Source organism: Bradysia coprophila, unplaced genomic scaffold, assembly GCF_014529535.1.
Source record: "Bradysia coprophila strain Holo2 unplaced genomic scaffold, BU_Bcop_v1 contig_151, whole genome shotgun sequence".
NCBI classification, from domain to species: Eukaryota; Metazoa; Arthropoda; class Insecta; order Diptera; family Sciaridae; genus Bradysia; species Bradysia coprophila.
The window spans coordinates 3,659,431-3,681,344 of record NW_023503423.1 but is presented as its reverse complement, the minus strand read 5'-3'; the positions used below and the strand labels follow the sequence as shown (position 1 = coordinate 3,681,344).

At 36.2% G+C, this 21,914-nt stretch overlaps 1 protein-coding gene across 1 annotated transcript in view; it reads right to left on the bottom strand.

Annotated features, from left to right (window-relative positions):
- The window catches only part of LOC119074506 (pikachurin), a 160,696-nt gene that overhangs the window by 22,592 nt on the left and 116,190 nt on the right, over positions 1 to 21,914 (bottom strand). Inside the window, exons 8-11 of the mRNA XM_037180663.1 lie at positions 7,550 to 7,739; positions 7,332 to 7,468; positions 7,181 to 7,258; positions 6,913 to 7,052 (exon numbers count right to left, since the gene is read on the bottom strand). Of these exons, the coding sequence (XP_037036558.1) occupies positions 6,913 to 7,052; positions 7,181 to 7,258; positions 7,332 to 7,468; positions 7,550 to 7,739 (545 nt within the window). The remainder of the gene's footprint in view (positions 1 to 6,912; positions 7,053 to 7,180; positions 7,259 to 7,331; positions 7,469 to 7,549; positions 7,740 to 21,914) is intronic.

Genomic DNA, 21,914 nt, shown 5'->3' with positions numbered 1-21,914 from the left:
TAACATACTTTTTGCTATATACTACCTCATTAGTCAGACCTTGTCGTTTATTGCTGAAGTCGTTTTCGATAAAAGGTTACGTTAAGTGGGTAAGATGATTAAACCACGAATCGAACAACTGATGATTGCAGTGTTATGCATTCGAAGTAGATTCTTCTCCCTATTGAGTGTTAATATAGCAATACAGTAATTGCGTGTTCGTAATTTATGCGGTAATATTTAGAGTAACTAAGTTTTCGAAATTGAATAATGAGTGGATCTTCAAAACGTTTAGATAGCTTGGGAAATGTACACAACGGTTCCCCGCCGGTAGTAGCGACAAAATGTAGAACGGCTACAAATTCAACGAACATTGAAACAATATTTATTTCGATGAAATTTAAATTAAAAATTGGAACTTGAAGTAAGTACCTACGTTACCATTTGAAATTGTGTCAGGGCTGGATACAAATCTGAAAAGTTATATAAACTAATCTGGGTCTTGCTCAGTATACTGCCACTTGAAAAAGCATGTTATTGTCAGTTATCATCAATTTATTATTTCCTGGAAACTGGAGACATTTTGCTAGATATACCTGTCGTCTAGTGGAACAATTTATTGTTAGATTCAGTGAAATCTAGTTCCCTGTCTGTAATTCAATTGATGGTTGATCATAGTGTACACATACAGATCGTTTATATTAGTCAACTTGTTCGGACGTTTCTAATAAATTCACTGCGTTTTTCTAATCTCTGATTTTATTACTGCTCCTGGAAATCTGGATAATCAACAGGTTATGGGCCCAGAGAACGCAGGCGGAGTAGTAAAGAAGTTTTATAGATGGAATTAAAATACCAAATATGGAAATTTTGATTGTCGTAATGAAGCTGGTACGGAATTTGGTGGACGGTCGCAAAATTAAAGACAAAATTGGCTGCGTGCAATAGAATTTGAATACGAACGGCAACGACATTGGCATTTAAACGGAAAGGACATTGGCATTCAAACGGAAACGACATTGGCATTCGAAATGGCAACGCTTCGAATATGGAATGAAGAATCGGGTATAACGTAATCGAAATAGGAGCATAGGAAATACTGTAAGTGGAAACTTGTTTATTGTGGAATACTGAATTGACTATGGAATTGGAGTAGTCATGGCTGATAGAATTGATCATGGATTGAAAGAGTCGTCATGATATGTGGACTGACGATGGAACATGAAACTTACAATCTGGAAAATGATCATGGCTGAACCGAATTAATCGTGGAAACCGAAGCGATCATGGCAGAAACAAGTGAATGCGGAATGGTGGGTTGAAATGACAGTATACCGGTATCAGTGGTGTCGGGAGCGGCTTACACCGTAGTCCAGCTGATATTCGTGGAGTTGAGAGTTTAAGTAGAGGACAAAAGAGAAGGGAGTTTCGAGGAGAACACGAAACAGGAAGTCGGGTGCACTTGATTATCAGAATGAATTTGGTGCGGACAATAGCAATGGACACAGACAAGATCATGACATATGCATATGCATTTGGGAAACCGATTTGGAGGCGGAAGAATATGTACGAACTTGAGAATTCAGTTTGAAGACAGAGGCGACCATTCATGGGATCAGAATTGGGCATGAATGGAAAATTGGATTTGCTGTTAAGGGGGTGTGAATCAATTGAATTAAGGGGGTGTGTTAGATTCAGTGAAATCTAGTTCCCTGTCTGTAATTCAATTGATGGTTGATCATAGTGTACACATATAGATCGTTTATATTAGTCAACTTGTTCGGACGTTTCTAATAAATTCACTGCGTTTTTCTAATCTCTGATTTTATTACTGCTCCTGGAAATCTGGATAACCAACATTTATTTTTATAATTCCTTTGACTAGAAGTCAAGGCTCTAGCGCCGGAAAATGTGAGTGCTGGTAAACAATTGGATCGAATAATTCAAAATTCTTTAATTTTATGAATTTTTGTCACTGCACGTTAAGGCCCCTCACTGACAGGAGACTATTCCCGAATAAAATGGAAAGTATAAGCGTTTCTTTGAATTTTTTCGGTGAATTTTTGTGATAAAATTTGTTATACATTTTCGGGAAACTGTCCTGTCATTTCCCTATAAACTTCGTCCAATCAGGATCTCTTTTCTCAATTCTACCGATAGAGTACGATTCATTAATTGACTGAACGCGTTGACGTTGCAACAAAGCCAACGTCAACCGAAAAATATTTAATCTTTCACCAGACGGATTTTTTTATCGGCCCAGTAACAACTTGGCGATAAGAGTCTTAAAAAAAGATATTATGAAACGATAGTAAACGCTCGGCTACGCCTTGGACCAACAAAATTCACACAAAAACTATCTTTCATCTTTTTATGTTCACCAGAACGAAATAATATTCAGTCAAGGGATCTGATCTGCCGCTAGGTCGGGAGCAAGCTTGTTTGCCTGCGCTGGAAAATACAATTTTTCAACTGTAGTAGCAACACGGGAGTGTCTTGTAGTAAGACGCTTCCACTGCACAGTAAAAGTAATCAAAATAATTCTAGAAGTCCTGGGGTGAAATAAAATTATGTTTGCACGCAAAACAGTAATTCGTCGAACTGGCAGTAGTTTTTCAGTCATTACTTCATCAAGCACGAAACATTCACTCAGTCTGCAGAAGAAATTTTTACATATTTTCATGCATCCGCTGTTGTGCCGTGCAAAAAATTGCGCATAAATTCAAAATCCAATTCGATTTGCATCCGTTTCACAAACATGCACGAAATTTGTAACTCTTGAATAAACACAAATTTCTGTGAATTGTACCAAAAACGCCACACAAAATACCGCTTTCGGTTGCGTATAAATTCCAAGTAATTGCACTTTAAACATCCCGCTCGTGCACTCTATCTATTCCGTTTCATACATCCATGTGACGCATAAAATTAACTATTATATGAACATTTGAAGTTTGTTGCCCAAAGTCTAGTTTAACACTCCAATGGAACAGTTTTTGTGTGTTGGAAACATACTTACCCACTTACAATCTACAGATTATCATCTAAACTACAAATTTGCGAATGGAATGATATATGTGTGTTGTTTGTTGGCAGCAACTTAGTTGAAAGTAAAAAAGTTTTTTTGTTCTGTACGACAATTGGGCCACCAACCCACAGCAAATAAGTAAAAAAGAGGAAACATTTTCGGGGTGAAACTCTGCGAACATAGATTTAATGTGTTCGACGTTCTTTCTGCTGGATTCTTGCCAAATCTCATAATTTCGCATTTAAGTTTGCCTACCTATTACAGGCTGTTAAATTATTTAATGAATGCTTGCGAGGATATATGTTTAATTCCGTCAACATAAACACATTTTCATGTACCGGTTTTTATAGTGATAGCATCCACCACACTACGAGAGCACACGGTTACAGCATTTCAGTTTTGACTGTATAAAAAAAATGACTCTCCGCTTATCTGAGGCAATAAATCTTAAAATAGTTTTTATTTTCTCCATTCCACCTCCGTTCCCATTTTGTACGATTTACGATGGATTTTAATTAACTCTGAAAGCGACATTTCACGGATGCTTAGAAATGAAAAAAGGAAGTTTCAACTGATTTATCGTTGGTTCGTACACTAACCATACGATGGTAAAACGTTGGATGATCATACAAAAAAGCAGAAAAATTGTATGGGAGAAAAAACCAATTGAGGACAGATTATTATTTGTTTGTATTTAGATTCTAATGGATGGATAAATATGGGGCATTTAGTGGCGATAAGCTGAAACGGTACAGCCAGCCATAGCGAGTATGACATATTTGCTTTTTCAGTAGTACATGTGCTAGGTAATTCTGAATTTTTGATGCATGCGAACTCGTTTCGGCATTGACCATAGTACCAGATATTCTGTGTATCACAAATAAAAATATGGGGCACCAATCAACGGACATGAACAAATTGTTTGTATAGAACTCAAGTTGAAAGTGAAATGCATTTTTAATAATGGATAATACAAATGGAACACCGACCATTTATCTAAAAAACCGAGGAATATTACGCAGAGTGAGATTCCTACTCTAGGGCGCGAAGTATATTATCACAGAAGGTGATGATCAGTAACCTGAATTACTACTTTCGATCAGCTGAGCCTAAATCATTTTGTTCACTTCTAATTCATATCCCTCTGAATAAAGTCATTTTGTGTTTGGTCTATGCTGAAACTTTAATCTTGTAGAATCCAACAGGTTCCAGTCGCTAACACTTAGCAGGTGCAGCAACATTAGACACAAGAAAATATAATTTTCCTAACTAATGTTGAAATATCCATGGCTGCATACTTTGGGGAGGTCACGCAGATGCAGATGCGCGGGTTACACACCACGTTTCATACAAAAAATTCACCACGCCATAAAATGGCGATCTGCGTGACCTCCACAAAGTATACAGCCTTGGAAATATCGCGACTTCGTCGCTTATTTCCAACGTCATTTAGGAAACAGGATGTTCCTAACTTATGCTAAAAGGCTTTTTTATCGAATGTGACCTTTCATTCGCTAAAAAAGCAATTTAGCATGCGTTAGGAACTAAATAAAAACATTACAAAAATTCACCTGAAAGTCGGGATCGAAAATAACCCTGATCCGCTGAGGATTGGCATTACCTTCAGTGCTTTATATACATTGCTAGGGTAAGAATTTCGCGCCAACACATTTTTTGCAAATCTTCGTAATTTTGGAAATCTTTTCGAAAAATTGCTGATTGGAAGGCTAGTAGTAATTTCGCGCCGTATGGGCGCGAAATTACACTATTAAAGTAGGAATCTCGCGCCACGCGAAATTCCTACTTTATTAGTGTAATTTCGCGCCCATAAGGAATTTCTTGCTGGTAGGAATCTCTCAACGTCTCAGTTGCGATGCAGGCATCCTAACATTTTGTAAAAGGAAAATCCACTTTTTCTGAGTAAGGATACCGGTATCCTTGATGCAAATTATGTGTATCTCAGTTGGGATACCGGTATCCTAACGTTTTGTAAAAGGAAAATCCACACTTTCTATGTCGGGATACCGGTATCCTTGATGCAAAATACGTGTATCTCAGTTGGGATACCGGTATCCTAACGTTTTGTAAAAGGAAAATCCACACTTTCTAAGGATACCGGTATCCCTGATACAAAGCTCTAGGGTGTTAGAATAAAATTCGCATCTCCAAAATTTATGTGCCTGATACTCAACTGAATCTACCGCCAATTTATCGCCAGACACTCGTAAAAATTCTCTAAATCAAGTTAGCCATTGAAAAATGTATGGGCGCGAAATTCCACTATAATGTGTGTAATCTCGCGCGGTGCGAAATTACTCGTTACCGATTGGAAATAGGGGGAACTGGAACCAAATGGGAAAATTTTTATTTTTTATATGGCTATCCCAAATATAAATCCTTTTACAGTCGACTACCGCAAAAATAGAAAATTTTCCTTCTACATCGAGTTCGCACCCATTTCTAATTTTCACTTTCTCTGGAAATACTCTACATGGAGTTCGCATCCGTTTCCAAAACTCGCACAATTTCTTTCATTTCGCTTCGATTTCTAAAATAACGAAGATTTAAAAAAAATGGGTGCGAGAGTCCTACCCTAGATTACGAATCACTATATACATTACTAGCAGCCACATTTTCAAAGGTCCTAAACCATTAAGAAGAGATTAAGCTGTTACAGCGCTGTCATCTGTTATCGACAGCGACAACAACAATAAACGACCAGCTCTGACTAACAAGGTCTTATATAGCAAAGGGCATGTTCAAAACATATGAAGTAAAAGATTTCTGAAATCAATTTCTGAAAATCTTATATCAAATGAAGTAATAGACCAGATATTAAAACTGTTAATGTGATTACCGTCTGTGACAGGTTAATAATGCTTTAGGGTTGGTTGTAAAACGAAATTTTTTAGATGATTTTAGGGTTGCAAAAGCTTTAGTCGTGTTGGGTGCCAGTATCCTTTGAGCAGGTGGATTTCTCTGGTTTCAAAAATTTAGTTCCAGCCGGGATTGGTCCTGGCTTCGAAAAACCTAGATTTGCTCGTCTCGACGATGTTGATTTCGGAATTAGATCATTCGAAACTGATTCTGACTGGATTAGGGACTAAATATACTTGATAGCTATGTGGGGTTGTTTTTTGAAGAAGAGACTGCCGAAATCGGACGCATTTTGTTAATTGGGCCTAGAAAGGTACTCCTCTCTAGAAGTCAAAACCAAAAAAATACTCGACTCTTGTGTGGGCAGTGGGAGTTGATCGGAAACATGTAACTTAATTATGGAAATTTCAGGGACTTTTTATACCTAGGGGAGCTGCTACTGCTAAGAGTCTCTGATTGTTACAAATAGTTACCAAGTCGAGCGTTACGTGTCTTCTAAGAAGTAATTAGTAAAAACCTTAGATCAAGGGAACCCATTTATTTATTTGGTTACAGAAGTTCCAAAGCAACCGCTAGTCACATACACCCCATGTGGTCTATTTATACAAAAATGACGGGACATTCTATCCAATTTCATGCGATAAAAAAACGCTGACGGTACGCGTTTTGGATCGACCGTGTTTTAATGCAAACACATTACCCCGACCATGTCCCATCACTAAAAAAGTTTGCGGTACAGATTAATTGGGATTTTCGCTTTTGTCACGGAAACATTACATAACATTCCTGTATTAATGAAAAGCCTTTTCTCTATGCACAACAACAACAACTCGTTACAACTCCAACAAAGCAATTTTTCCATCGTTAAAAACGTTTATTTTATCGGAAATCACCATCGATAAATCAGCACACATTTTTTTGGTGTATTTTCCCTTCAACTAAAATGGGTACACGAATGAAACATGTGCTTTTTGACGTGTTATAGTAACTAATTGGGGAAAAAAAATAATGAAAATATTCAACCTTACCTTACAACAGCTGGTCCGCTGCCTAAATCGAATGAAAATTCGACGAAGCCCATATTCAGACACAGTAAAATGTAGTCGCCGTATTCGTGGTGTCCACTATAAAGTAGAAGTCCGTCTTCAAGTTGCGGTTTTATGATCATCTAGAAAATATTGAATTGAGAATTGAATGAAAAGAAGACGATATTTGGGCGAGGCTCTTAACAATCTTTGTGACCAGTAGAATGGAATGGAAAGTGATTCGAGAATTAAAGTAAAAATTCTGTCTTACCTTCAACTCAAACCATATTAGCGATGAGTCTCCAATAGCAGCGTATCTCAAATAGGACGAACCGTTGAACGAAGGCACCTGAATGTCGATGCAAATGCACCAATAAGTCAGTACACAGAAATTCCACATTATTTACGAATCAAACACCCACCATTAAATCAAGTCGCATTTCGCATAAATCACCTCCGAAACCTAATGGACACAAACAAACCGCCCCTTGATCGGACGGTAAACACTTTCCACCATGATGGCATTCATATCGGCCACACCGATCCGTGGTGCATTCCTCTGCGAATACAATTTTATTATTGTAATTATTTTCGTAAACACAACGCCAGCCCGTAATATAAACAGCAAATCGATACGTACGAACATCAAACCCATTTGTAACATCGCCAGACGTTGCCGGTGTAAAATTATATTCGTGTTCGTTGGCAATAAATTTCCGAATGCAACCTGTCATGCCGTCGAATACCGGCAACTTTGTCGCTAATCCAGTTATATTTCCCGTTCCGCCAAGAAAAACCGGTTCGCGAAAAGTGATTCGGGAGAAAAGTCCCTGTAACGAGAAAGAATTTCGATTTTGTATATGTGTGTCATGGACAGAGTCAATTAGAAATTTTCAATTCCAGTTTTACATCTGTTTTCAATCACTTCAACTAAACCCAACTGATATCAACGACACCGTTTAAAGGTGGAAGCAATATTAAACTCGAAAAAAATTTTAATTTAAATTTCTCCAAAAAACTTTAAGGAACTTTGAATAAACTTTCCGTACTTACTGTCTTGTCTTGACATACAAAATTCAAAACTTATTTTGCCAGCTTATAAAAGATATTTTTTTTTTGCTTTAAGTTCATTCACAGTTTCTAGATTAATTTATGCTAATGCTTTGCATTTTTACTTTTGATATTTGAATAATGTTTATCGGAGGGAAGACAAATTTGAATGTGGAAAGGTGAACTTTTTGTGCAAACTTCGAAATGATAATTAGATACAACAATGACTTTAAGTATATGGTTCGTGCACCCCTTTAAGTACTATCTTTGATTTCTCACAACTTGGGGTAAGCTGCACGCAGAGCAGAATTCAACAGAGTCGTTTTTTCTTTATATTTACAGTGTGCGTACATCTACCATCTTTGGTAGACGTTCTCTACCGCTCCAAGTTCCGAGTTGTCGCACTCACGTATAGCAGACATTTAAGCTCTCGACTCTAGGATGTTGACACCTAGCTGAAGTTAGTTTTTCAGAACAGACATAGAAATGCAACTATTTGCCATTCCTATAAGCCAGCATGCCCAGATAGACTTTGAAGAAATATCTTCGCTTCAAATTTTTTTTTTTTTTAAATTTGATGGCAATATGGACTCTCTTTGCCATCTTCAATAAATCAAAGATTGACTTCCAGTGTTGCTAAATACTCTTGAAATTGACTAAAATGAGAATTTTCGCATTTTGACATAGCGAGCTTAAAGCTCGGAGCTTTCGACTTCTCTATCTAGCGGTGAAATTTAAAAAAAGTCCGATAACGTTAGATCTTCTATCAGTCAAAAAACCCTTAAAGGGTAAATTTGACGCAAGTCCTTTATCTTACTTGCAAAATAACTGATATCGCTGAGGGCATAACTTCCGTAAGGTTTTTTGATGTTGCCGAAAAGACTTACTTACAAAAGTGGTGATATCAGTCAAAAAACCATTAAAGAGTAAATGTGACGCAAGTCCTTTATCCTACTTACAAAATAACTGAAATCGCAGAGGGGGACGCATTGTGCGTCGTACGCAAAAGTTTTATCAACAAAAAATTGAGTCAAAAAATTTGTGAAAGAAAATTTTACAACAAGAAATTTGCGTCACAAGTGGCAGATGATTTGGTTTTCTTACGTTTGAATTCTTTCAGTACAGTTTTTAACCATTTTCCTAACAATAGGTTCCTCGACATCTGCCACTTGTGAGTTGTGACGCAAATTTCTTTTTGTAAAATTTTCTTCCACAAATTTTTTCGGTCAATTTTTTGTTGATAAAACTTTTGCGTACGACGCACAATGCGTCCCCCTCAGCGATATCAGGTATTTTGTAAGTAAGATAAAGGACTTGCGTCACATTTACTCTTTAATGGTTTTTTGACTGATATCACCACTTTTGTAAGTAAGTCTTTTCGGCAACATCAAAAAACCTTACGGAAGTTAAAAAATTCTAGAGAAATCAGTCTGAATCCCAAAATCTAGAAACCAGTCTTGGAACACCTCACTTATATCGAAAATAACCCAAATCCATTGAAAAATCCGATGGAAGTTAGGTAGTGCCAGAGGAATCATCTGTCATCCCAAAATTTAGGAACCAACCTTAGAACATCTCACTCATGTCGAAAATAACCCAAATCCATCAAAAAATACGATGGAAGTTAGGAAGTGCCAGAGGAATCATCTGTCATACTAAAATTTGGGAACCGACCTGGTGGAAGTTAATATTTAATAATCCACATAATTTCCAACAAGAAACACATGCAAAAACAACACACACCTTTCATTACCATCCATATCATGCACCAAAATATACAAAACACACACACACATACAAATTGGTTTTTGTATGGCATTTGTATGGAGACTTTGAGGTGATCCAGCTCCCAAGATATGGGTTTTTTCCAACTTTTGAAAATTCCATTCTTATTTTTGGGCCAATATTAGCCTATAACCAAAATTTCAGGAAAATGTATAGAAACGTTTAGGATTTGCTGGATCCACTTTTCCATTAAAACTAACTAACTAACGTAGGCGATTTTCATTATCTGAAAGTTCGAAATTTTGCTTATTTTCATACAAACATCAATATTACGGCCAATTTTGAAGCTGCAGTAACGTGTGATAGCTCGTTGAACTCGTATGGATTCCTAGATTCTAGATTCTTGGGGGTCGTTGGAGTTAAGGAGAGAAGTTAAAAAGTTGCTGTAAATATGCTCCGCCGTCCTCAATTTTTTTTTACATTTTTGATAGTGGACTTGCGTCACGCTCGCTTACTAACATGCGGGCATGATATCAATGCACTAAGTTTTACATACTTTAGTAAAGTAACTTTACGGCTAGGAGATGTCGCTCGTCTTTTTTGAATAAAATACATTACAATACTTCGGGGCAACTAATCGTAGATTCGATTTGAGGTTTTTATTTGCTTCCAGAAAAGCAGAAACACAAATCAAAAATCCTCTGTTCCCAACTCCCTGTTATTCTTCTTCTTCTTCTTCATACGAAGTTTTTCATAAGAAGTCACTAAGGCGCTTTACATCCAAAGATGGCAGACCATCGTCTTAGAGTTCATAATACCCAAAGGTGCGGACCCTGAGGCTGGTGAATGATGTGGTCTCGGGTTCTAATAGCACGAACAGAGAGGGTCCATTGATCTATCTATTCTGTGGAGAAGATCGTTAAGCTTGAAGTGATTCGTGATTGCTTCAACTACTCGACTAAGGATCCATCTGATGGTTAGGGATTCTGGTTTAGTTATTGTCATCGCTTCCGGTGCAACAAATTTCAAACAAAAAGAGTCGCATCATTTCCATGGCTTGTCTCAAAGACATGAAAATTACTAAATTACTTTAAATAAATTAACGAAAATCCTGCATACAAACGGAGCATTGGTTTAGTAATTGATTAAAATTAAATTTCCGACACAATGTTTTATGTGTTCTTATCCCGACTTAATTGATATTACTCGGTGGAGAACGTTATTTTTAAAACTAAAATGTAACATTGTTTAAAAGCAGTAAGTAATCCGACCATGTGAGATTATCATGTGCAATGTGGAGAATCTTCATTCGTTGGGGGTCACGAATACTTGGAAACGAACGAAAATTAAAGTTTCACAGAAACTAATTAAAAAGAATGAACGCAATTGGAAAGAGCAATAACGTTTTGTAATTTGAGAAATTTGAAGCTTCATAAGAAAATATATTCATTAATTAAAGCTCCGGGATGCCATAAGGGAAAACTAAAACAGAAAGCTTATCGATTTAGTAAATGGCTGACAATTACACAGCAAAAACAGCAAAACTGTGGAGTGAAATATAAACCACCGGATGTTTTACCAGATTTTTTCCTCAGTGGTGTATTTTGACAAAAAGTTATTTCCCATCGATATTGTACATTCATATCGATGGGATTAATGATGGACGTTTCGCGAGTGAAATTTGTTGATCCGAGCCGAGATCAAGTTCCATTCAACACAAAAAACCAATTTCTATCGCCTGTTTCATTTGTAGCTCGAAAATGGGAGTTAAAGTTGAAGAGTTTGAATTAAACTGATTACTTGACCTGATCGTTGACCTGTAGACCTGGAACTTTTCTTTAAAGTACCTTCGCATGGCAATTGGCTTAACACTCATAAACCGAAATTGCGATTAAATTAAGTTTCTGACGCCGGAAATCATCTTCAGACCTACCTACCACATAGAAATTCCCCAAAATGTCAGGTTTAAATTTTCCTTTTTACGCTTCTTTGCTCATACCTTTTTCCGGCACTGCCAGATCGCATAAATAAATGGAACTTACAAACATTTGACAAGTTAGTAAATGTATACCTTCTGTTCTTCGTTGTTAAGAAGACAACAATAGAAAACTGCTTCTAACTTTGTATAGAAAGTTTTGCTTGACTAGACATCTACTTGGAAATGTCTTAATATTTTCTCAATCGATACTTGTTTCGTCTTTTTTAAACAAAGGTATCTTCGCTATTTCATTGTGCTACATTCAACCCTCACAATACTTTCTATAACAGATTCGAAGGAAATGATGGATGATCGTCATTTTACCCAAACACAACCTGTGGTAATTTGGCCAGAAAAGAAAAATGTAAAAATTTTCTGAAACATTTATGGTTTTGTTTCCGTATTAGTACCATCTGGGCATAATTAATATTAAAAGCTTTCCATGTAGTAAATTTTGCACATTTATACACCAGGCCCACCACTTGGGTGGGTCAGGTCTATTGACTGAATTTTTCTTCGATAGATTTTTGAATTAAGGCCCGTCATTGGGAAATGACAGGACAGTTTCCCGAAAATGTATGGAAAATTTTATCACAAAAATTCAGCGAAAAAATTCAAAGAAACTCACCTCTTATGCTTTCCATTGTATTCGGTCATGGTCTCTTTAGGTCGCCAAGGCTTTTTTTTAACACTAAAACACTTTTTACTCGATGAAAAAACAAATATTTCGACACAATTGTGACACTCCGCTATTATAAGTACTAGAATGAATGTTTGCTATGTTCACGTCGGCGGTAAAATATTTTCATTCAAAAAAGTGTCCGACCCTTCAACGATGGTAGACATTTATTAAAAATTTAGCCTCTCGTAAGACTGCACTGAGCGTAAATAAATGTTCGTTTCTCTCTAAATGTCCGCTGAGCTCTCGTAAAGCTTTAAAATATGGTCGATGTGCATTATTAACTGTATACGCTACCCTTTGTCAACTGTTTGATGATTGGTTTTAAATGTCCGACACTTTTTTGAATGAACACAGCAAACATTAATTCTAGTACTTATAGTAGCGGAGTGTCACAATTGTGTCGAAATATTTTCTGTGTTTTTGTCGCGACAAAACAAAAAAAAAACTTTTTGTTTTTGCATCGAGTAAAAAGTGTTTAGCGTTCAAATATGCCTTGGCGACCTCAAGAGACTACGCCCGAATCAGAAAGTATCAGAGGTGAGCTTCTTTCAATTTTTTCGGTGAATTTTTGTGATAAATTTTTGCATACATTTTCGGGAAACTGTCCTGTCATTTCCCAATGACGGGCCTTAAAAAAAATTATTTTTGATCGTGAAGGGACCACAAACCGTCAGTACATTAGAGTAGCGATTCTCTTTACATTTTTCCACTCCATTTTCTGAATAAAGATCCGAATTATTAATAGAAGGTTTTTTTTTTCGTGTGAATTATGGCACTTTCTTCGCCTTGGCCGCAAACTGCACACTCGTTAATACTTACTGAAGTTATAGTGTTTTCGAGAAAATAAAAAAAAACTTCTTTCGGCATTTATCGTAAAATTATCAAAAAAAAAAAAAAAATCATTTTGAACTCAGCCCTCAACGTTATGGACATTTCAAGTGATTTTCAGTGAAGAAAAAAGTATTTGAGTCTTTTTTCGTAGAGTTACACAAGTTATCATGTCATCAAGCGTTTCAGTTTTCCGTTTTGTGCTTATATTTCATACAATTTCAAAAAGTTAGTAAACTTCAAGACGTATTTTCTGACGTTGACATAAGACCCTTGACTTAACAGTCAAGAGAATAAATGCCCCATCTTTCCATATCACAACTATAAGTTCATGTAATATAGTTTTTAGAACTCGCAAGTCTAAACTATTCTCGTCGACCCAAGCAATTTATTATGGTAAATATGTCATTGTGATAGACAAGAGAATATTATATATTCAAAAACATCGATGTTGTGGAGGTGGGATTGTCGAACAAAAACGTGCATACATAAGAAGTTTATTAGATGAATGATAATATCCACTCAAGAATATCAAACTTTTAGTGATTTCAGTGTTTTAAAACTATTGGGTGTATGAATCTGAATGTAATAAACTCAATTATTATGTTTTATTTAAGCAATTTATGTTCCATAAAATTCATAGAAAAGGGCTTATTTATGAAAATGTGTTTTGTAATTGAAAATTTTCGGGGAAAACTTTACCGTAGCACGACATTATTTTCGACAAAATAATGGGCTCTTATCTTTTGAATATGAAAATTTCTGGAATTGTTCAATTATATATGAAGCTTTTCCTTATGTCGTCGTCTATATGTAGTACATGTAGTACGTACGTGAGTGAGTGTATTGTGTACGAATGTATGTTTTTCGCTGAACTTTTTATTGCTATAAATACGGACAGATTTTTGATGCCGTTTTTGTTATGGCAATGGCAGAGTGGAGGAAGGAAATAATTAAACATTTCTTCAGAAGTTTTGAACGGGAATTTTATTAAAACGATAGAATGCATCTAATTGGATGTTATGATATGCGGATAAAACAATCATAAAACAGGACTGTTACTGTGTTGCATGATAAGAATACCAATTGGGGATTATGTTGGATTGGTAAAATCTGTAACATTGCTGCAAGATTAAGATTGACATGGTTGATATATGTTTAAAAAAAGGGAGAACTGGGTTTCCTATGAATTTTGCAATTTAGTTTTCTGCAAATTGCAAGTCAAAATTTTGCACAAGGTAAATTAATCTAAGAGTGTTGAATCCATAAGAAATCTGCGCAACATTTCTGTATAAAACCGTAAATCCAACAAAAAAAACTAGTGTTCGTTCAACGTGTAAAAACAAAAATTAAAGCCCACTGAAAACCGGTGGCGATTCATTGGTCAATGCACGAACAAATCTCGAATCCATTTCACATTACGACACCGTAACTAATTCGTTGTTTGCCCATCCGTAGGAACTGAAAAAAATTTCTCGTCTAAGACGGCGTCTGAGTGTTTGCGTTGATCGTTATGGCGATCATTTAAAGGTTCCACCTGCGATATCGGAAAATGTACGTTGGCGTAGCCAGAACTTGTGTATAGTTCCGTGCGCAAACTTTAAGATTTTTCTTTTTTTCCTCGAAAATTTTTTCAACCGAATATGTCCTTCATAAACGTTCAGAGGCGAATATGTCCGAAAAATTGTTTTTGTGACCGTTTATGGAGTAATTCATACAAAATAAGGTTGAATCTGGACGTTTCTTCTACGTCTTTGTTCTAGACACTAGACATTTCTTAGGTTTTTGACCATTTTCTCGGCTAAAATTTGTGTTAGAGTGCTGAATCAAACAAGCATTCACATTAAATTTCAATCAACTTAGCATTGTAAATAGTTTTAGGCTCTATGATTATTCAGTGTTCTGATATCGAATAATAAAGACGCACAATCTGTTTTCTAAAGAAGAATCTTTATTTTCACCGACGCTTGAAGAATTTACTGATTCTATCAGGTTATCGGCCCAGTGCAGTGTGAAATAAAGTAAAAAGATCCAGAGTCCAGAGTTCACGATGGAATTAAAATATTCGTTGACGAAATTGAACGGAAACAATTTTTTCAATTGGCGGTATAAAATGCAGATGTATTTGATGAAACAAGGCGTTTGGAGTGCTGTTGGAGAAGACAAACCAGATCCAGTTACAGCAGTTTGGACGAAAAACGATCAAGATGCTCACACGTCGATAGCACTGTCCGTTGAAGATGACCAAATCCAACATATAAGAAATTGTAAATCAGCAAAGGAAATATGGGAAAAACTGAAAGAAATTCACGAAAAAGATTCGCCACAAAACCGTGTTTCCATTCTGAGAAAATTGATGACAAAGCACCTAGAGGAAGATGGTAATGTGGAATCATGTCAATGAAATGAACGAGCTGTTCCAGAAACTTTTGGCACTTGGCCAAGAATTCAAGCCAGAACTTATCCTGAGTGCTACATTGATCGGTTCTTTGCCATCGAGTTATAGTGGTCTGGCAGCTATACTAGAAACTCGTACCGATGAAGTGTCATCAAGCTTGGTTTGCTCGATGATAATTGTTGAATCCAAACATCGCAAAGAACGAAACGAAGGAACGATCAATGAGTCCATATTGCGTATAAGTTCATCAAAACGTCCCAATAATGGCGAAATTGTTTTTTTTTTCTGCGACAAAAAGGGGCATTTTAAGCAAAACTGTCCCGAACACAAGGAACGGTATGAGAAGAAGAATGTGCAAACTCGTTCAGCTGCGTCAAACAATGCAATCTGCAGAGAAAGTGATTTCAATGAGGAGGATGGGAGCGACAGAGAAGAATATTTGTTTTAATAGAAAAATACGAATAGCGGAATCGACTTTGGTATTAAATATGGACTACGATTAGGATAACTGACACTAACGATAAATTTTGGAAGCAATGGATTCGAGGTGAAGAGAGATTGAGTAGAAGAATAAGAAGCAACAGAGTTTGAAACAGAATTTGAGCAAAATCGAAATGAACCAAGTCAAAGGAGGAGAATAAGAGAAAGAGGTACAAGATAAAATTTGAGGAGGAGGGATGGAATGAAAGCAAATTTTATGTGAATGAGGAGGAGTGTTAGAGTGCTGAATCAAACAAGCATTCACATTAAATTTCAATCAACTTAGCATCGTAAATGGTCTTAGGCTCTATGATTGTTCAGTGTTCTGATATCGAATAATAAAGACGCACAATCTGTTTTCTAAAGAAGAATCGTTTATTTTCACCGACGCTTGAAGACTTTACTGATTCTATCAATTTGGACTTTTAACAAGTTTGAAGTCAACAGATGTCAGTTCCTTAAAATAAGTGACGTCTTTATGGTCCACTGTCTTCCCTAGAACTATGGAACTGCCTTAGAATGTAACCGATTTTCTAGTTCCTTCCTGATTTTTTCTTATGAACTGACCTGCTGTTACCTTAACATCGTGCCAACAATTCAGAAAAGAATTGTGAGTCGAAACAATATTTTTAGTTCTTCAATTTCTATTATTTTTTTTTATTCACAAGCTGGGCTGGTCCACAAGCACATCATCTTTCTATAGTATACAATTAACCTGTTACAGACTGCAAGCATATGATCCGTATTATTATCGGGTATATTACTTCTATCGATCAAAGTATCTTTCCCTATAGCTCCGACTGGGACACTTCCAGGCGATATCATCAACAAAAAGTCTCATTGCTGATATTCAGCGCTTATTTTGTCAAACATTTCATCATTGATTTTCAACGTTGATTTTCATCCCTGGTTTTCATCACTGAGTTTTGCTGATAATTTTTGTCACTGGAGTCTATCGCTTATTTTATCAGTCACGTAATCTCACATACGGACAAACGACATAAATATTATAGAATTAAAAAAATATTACAACTTCTTTTCAGCGTAAGTCATGAATTTGTTTTCGAGATGAAAGAGCAAAAAAATTCCTCAATTTGCTGTTGATTTGTAGTGTGTGGACTAAAGAGATTAACACGTATTAATTTCCTTACTCTCATATCATAATTTGCAACTATCATTATTTGAGGAATTTCCCTTCATTTCGAAGTACCCATCAACCTGGGTTTGGTGAGCATACCTGGTGGCTGGCACGGGATTTGAACCCGGGCCACTTCGGTAACAGTCCACAATGCTACCTACTCTACCACCAGGGCCTACATAAATTTTGTGTAATGTTCCATCATAACTATACGTGCAAGGTGACAACCATCCAAAATGAAAAATAGAAAGAAAAAGTAATTTTGACTTTGCCGATTACTATTTCGAAATGTTATTGCTCTGTTCCTGTGAGTTCGATTTCGCCTATTTATTTTGTCTGCATCTCCATCTACTCAATTTTAATTTCGTTACGATCAAATGAAATCGTTAGCAACTAATTTACTAAGGCTGCACATCGATGCGTAATCGATGAATATTATTCATAGCTAATGGCCCAAATGGCACAAGGTTTAGCTTTTACATACAAAAATGTACACATGGCAGGTTTGCTTATAACCACCACTTTGTTCTATTTCAACATTCGTGTGAGGTGTAAATTGTTTTGAAAGGATGTGAGTGTGGTAGTAAATAGAAGTGGCCAATGAAGTAGCCCCATTCGAGTGACTCTGTGGCTCAGGTGCTATCGTAGTTTCTTTTTGATCGTGAGGTACCGAGTTCAACCCCAGTTAGTGTCATCACAATTTTTTTTTTTTTGCTTATAGATCAGTAAGCACCAATTTTTTATTCGTAAGTCACAAGAATCGTGTATAGTAGAGTATCCAAACTATCAGACGATCGATCTGTAAGCCACCGGCGAACAGTTTACCTAATGCTTCGAATTATATTTCTTCATTGTACCACTTTCATCAATAAACATATTACCGCTGATTTCATCAAGCGTTGGGATACTTTACATCGGCGCGGTGTTGCGCAGCGAATGTTTTACTCAATTTTTATTAAGTTATTAGCACTGAGTGATATTGGTAAAAACGAATAAAATAACTGGAAATCACTCATATTTCACGGTGATATTTCACGGTGAATTATAACACACGAAGAGTACATACAGTACATGTGCACACGATAAGTGACATTCTTTTATTGTCGATAATAATACACATATGTGAAACAGCACAAATCTGTACAATGCAATATCAGTCACTAATGCTCAATACTCATTCAGTGGAAATCGACATTATTTTTTTTTATTATTTGCCGCGTTGGATTTCTTTAGTAAAGCTTTGTCCGCTGCTCGCTTTGCACTTTTATATCTTCGGAAATGGGCCATGAACTTGGAATTCTTTTCATCGAGCCTGTATTTCGTCTCGAAGCTTTCTGCAACGTTACGGTTCAAACATTAGAACAGTTAGTCGAGCATGGCTGACTCAAGTTTTACTTTTCCAACAAACCAAGACGAAACTGTGTGTTATCATGATTCGTTCCTCCTCTTTCTTCCAAATAACCTTGTCTACGAAAAATTTCGAATCGAACAGCAGCTCAATGGATCGATTCATATATTTTGCCTCCGGTTCGTTCTCCAATGGAAGCAGATGCTCAATCTAAATGACGAATTACGAATTTGTTTTATCAAAGAGATATTCAACTCTCAGAGACAACGGTCAATTAGACACTAAACTGGGAAGGAAAACATCCCCATTTTCATTAAAATTTTTGAGGTTTCATAATATTTTCAACGAAAAATACGACAAATAAGGATCTCCTAACAACTCACCACAGATTTTTGACGAATCATTTCAGCATCCACTTTAGCATCAATGTTCTCTTTCTCCAATATATCGTCAACTTCCTTATATCGAGGAATACTATCTATTGGAAGGTAGTCAATAATGGAAAAACCTGTCATCTCATTAGAGTCTTTCTCCTCATCAGAAATTATCGCATTATCAGAGTCTTTCAAATCTTGAGATTTGTAAGCAGCACCGACAGTGGAACCGATTGGTACATCCAAATCACCCATTTCGGCATTGCAAACATCCGCTTCGGTGTTAGATGTCGCAGTCTGATCATACGCATTGGGATTTGCAACAGAATGCTCAACATTTGACGACTCGGAGTTTTCTTTGTTGGTAATAATTTCTTCATTTGGCACTTTATCGCAGTTTTCTATAATGGTGTCATTTATCATTGAAAATTTGAACGCGTAAATGCCCGGAAATTAAAGGCCAGTGCCGATGTAACTGCTAAGTGCACGTTACTTCCCGCTCTCATATGACAATGAACTACTTTTCTTACTGAACGAACTAAAAGAATTACGCGTCTCGCTTTGAGCTTATTTGCATGTAATCGACCATTTGGCCTCTGCTGTAATCTACTATTTTGACTTACTTTCCATAACGTTTGTGAACATCAGGGTTTCATTTCCTGTACCAGAGGTTGACGGAGCTTCAATTAATTGTTTCAACACTTGTAGTTCTTGACCAGCTTTTTTGGTGAATGAAGCTAACATCGTTTCAATTTTGAATATTTGAGATTTTACGTCTTCTGCTTGGAATCCACTTCCTTCAGTTTTGGGAAATGCAGCTATTTCGTCTAGATGAACGAAAAATTATTTGGTTTTGCTGCTCTATTGCAGAATTTAATTATAGCTGCAGTACCCTTATTCCAATTCTTTCTCTTCATATAAGTTCCTCCGAATTTTGCTCGTTCGTTAAAATCAAAACTATCGTTGCCGATTATTCCATCATCAGACGGTAACACCGACTCTGACTCAGACGGTAACGATTCAAAATCGGAATAATCACTTTCTTCGCCATTGAATTTCATCTTTTTATAAGAATGGCCTTGTGTCTCTCGATTCATTTTAAATATTTAATGCCCGACAGACAGCGCAACGGAAAGAAATGCAATGAATTTTTTCAGTGCGACAAAAGTTACGTGATATATTCGGGCTACTATAGAAGTATCATTGACTTGACGGTTTGTGAGCGCCTTTATTACGATGAATATTGAAAGACGATATGGGCAAGGTTATGAAACAATCCTGAATTAATCAATAAATAATCTGATTTTTTACCTGTCGCCTTGATATATTGATGAAAATCTGATCATTTATTTGTGTGTGAAAATAGAAAAGTCAAGAAAATGGAATGAAAAGTTTTGCATATCAAAGACATAGTGCTGCAAGTAGGTCTTTGACTTTGTCTCAATTATATACCCCACTACGATCCGGGATATCTCGGTGTCTCGGCACATAACACTTACCAATTTTCGTAGCATAAAAATTCCTGTTGAAATTTTGTTACGAAAGTAGTTGTAAACAAATTCTTGGGATGATTCTTGGAAATCGTCACAAAGAAATTTTTCCTATTATAAATACCTAAGACATTAGACATCTTCTACACATCCAGAATATGCTTTCTCCCAATGTAAGCTATTTTTGTCAAGCTATTTTAAAGCTTTGCCTTATTTATACAATATAATGAAAATAATAAATTCTATTGAGAAAGACGGCGTTGAAATATTTAATGGACAGTTGGTCTAAGAAATGTCAGCAAGAAAAAAATTAAAATTCTAAGCCTGCATCTTTCATAACTGGTTGAACTAAGGAGATTAATACGTGTTATATTGATTGGAAGTAAAAATCATGAGGTAAATTTATAAAACATCTCTTATCAATGGTTCGAATTATAATTCTTTTACCAAAAAATAGTCGTAAAAGACGTTATGTGCACACTGACGACTTGTCTGATTCTGAAACTGAATGTGATGATCTGGACGATTCTGACTATTCCGATTCAAGTGATTCTGATGAATCTGATGATGAAACTCCAGGTAATTGCGTGACACTGCAAACGTAAATTCTATTTGACTTTCGAAAATATCAATGTAAATTCAGCACGTGTAACTTGCAAAGATGAATAGCAAAGATAAGAATTCCAATAATTCAATTCACGTCGTAAGTGATGGCGTAAATGACTTCATCTAAAGTTTCTGTTACGGTTGTAAGAAAGCATTTTACTGTGAATTTCTACTTTTGAACTACATCGTCTAAAATTTATGTGTCCATCGATATGAGACTATCAACTTTTTGTTTACGAATTCGTAATGAATTATAAAGAATTCAATTCTTTATAATTCATTACCACCGATTCACGCGTTTATAAATTGACGATCTAACGAGGTACAAAAAGGCAAACACACGTTAGTATTCTTGACAAATAATGTCCATAATTGTTTGATGGAAAAGAATGCAGTAGATTATGAATTGGTTTGTGAGATGAATAAAAAAAATCCTCAATTTGCTGTTGGTGGACTAAGGAGATTAATACGTGTTAATCTCATTACTCTCATAATTTGCAACAATTAATGTCTGAGGAATTTCCCTTCATTTCGAAGTACCCATCAACCTGGGTTTGGTGAGCATACCTGGTGGCTGGCACGGGATTTGAACCCGGGCCACTTCGGTAACAGTCCACAATGCTACCTACTCTACCACCAGGGCCTACATAAATTTTGTGTAATGTTCCATCATAACTATACGTGCAAGGTGACAACCATCCAAAATGAAAAATAGAAAGAAAAAGTAATTTTGACTTTGCCGATTACTATTTCGAAATGTTATTGCTCTGTTCCTGTGAGTTCGATTTCGCCTATTTATTTTGTCTGCATCTCCATCTACTCAATTTTAATTTCGTTACGATCAAATGAAATCGTTAGCAACTAATTTACTAAGGCTGCACATCGATGCGTAATCGATGAATATTATT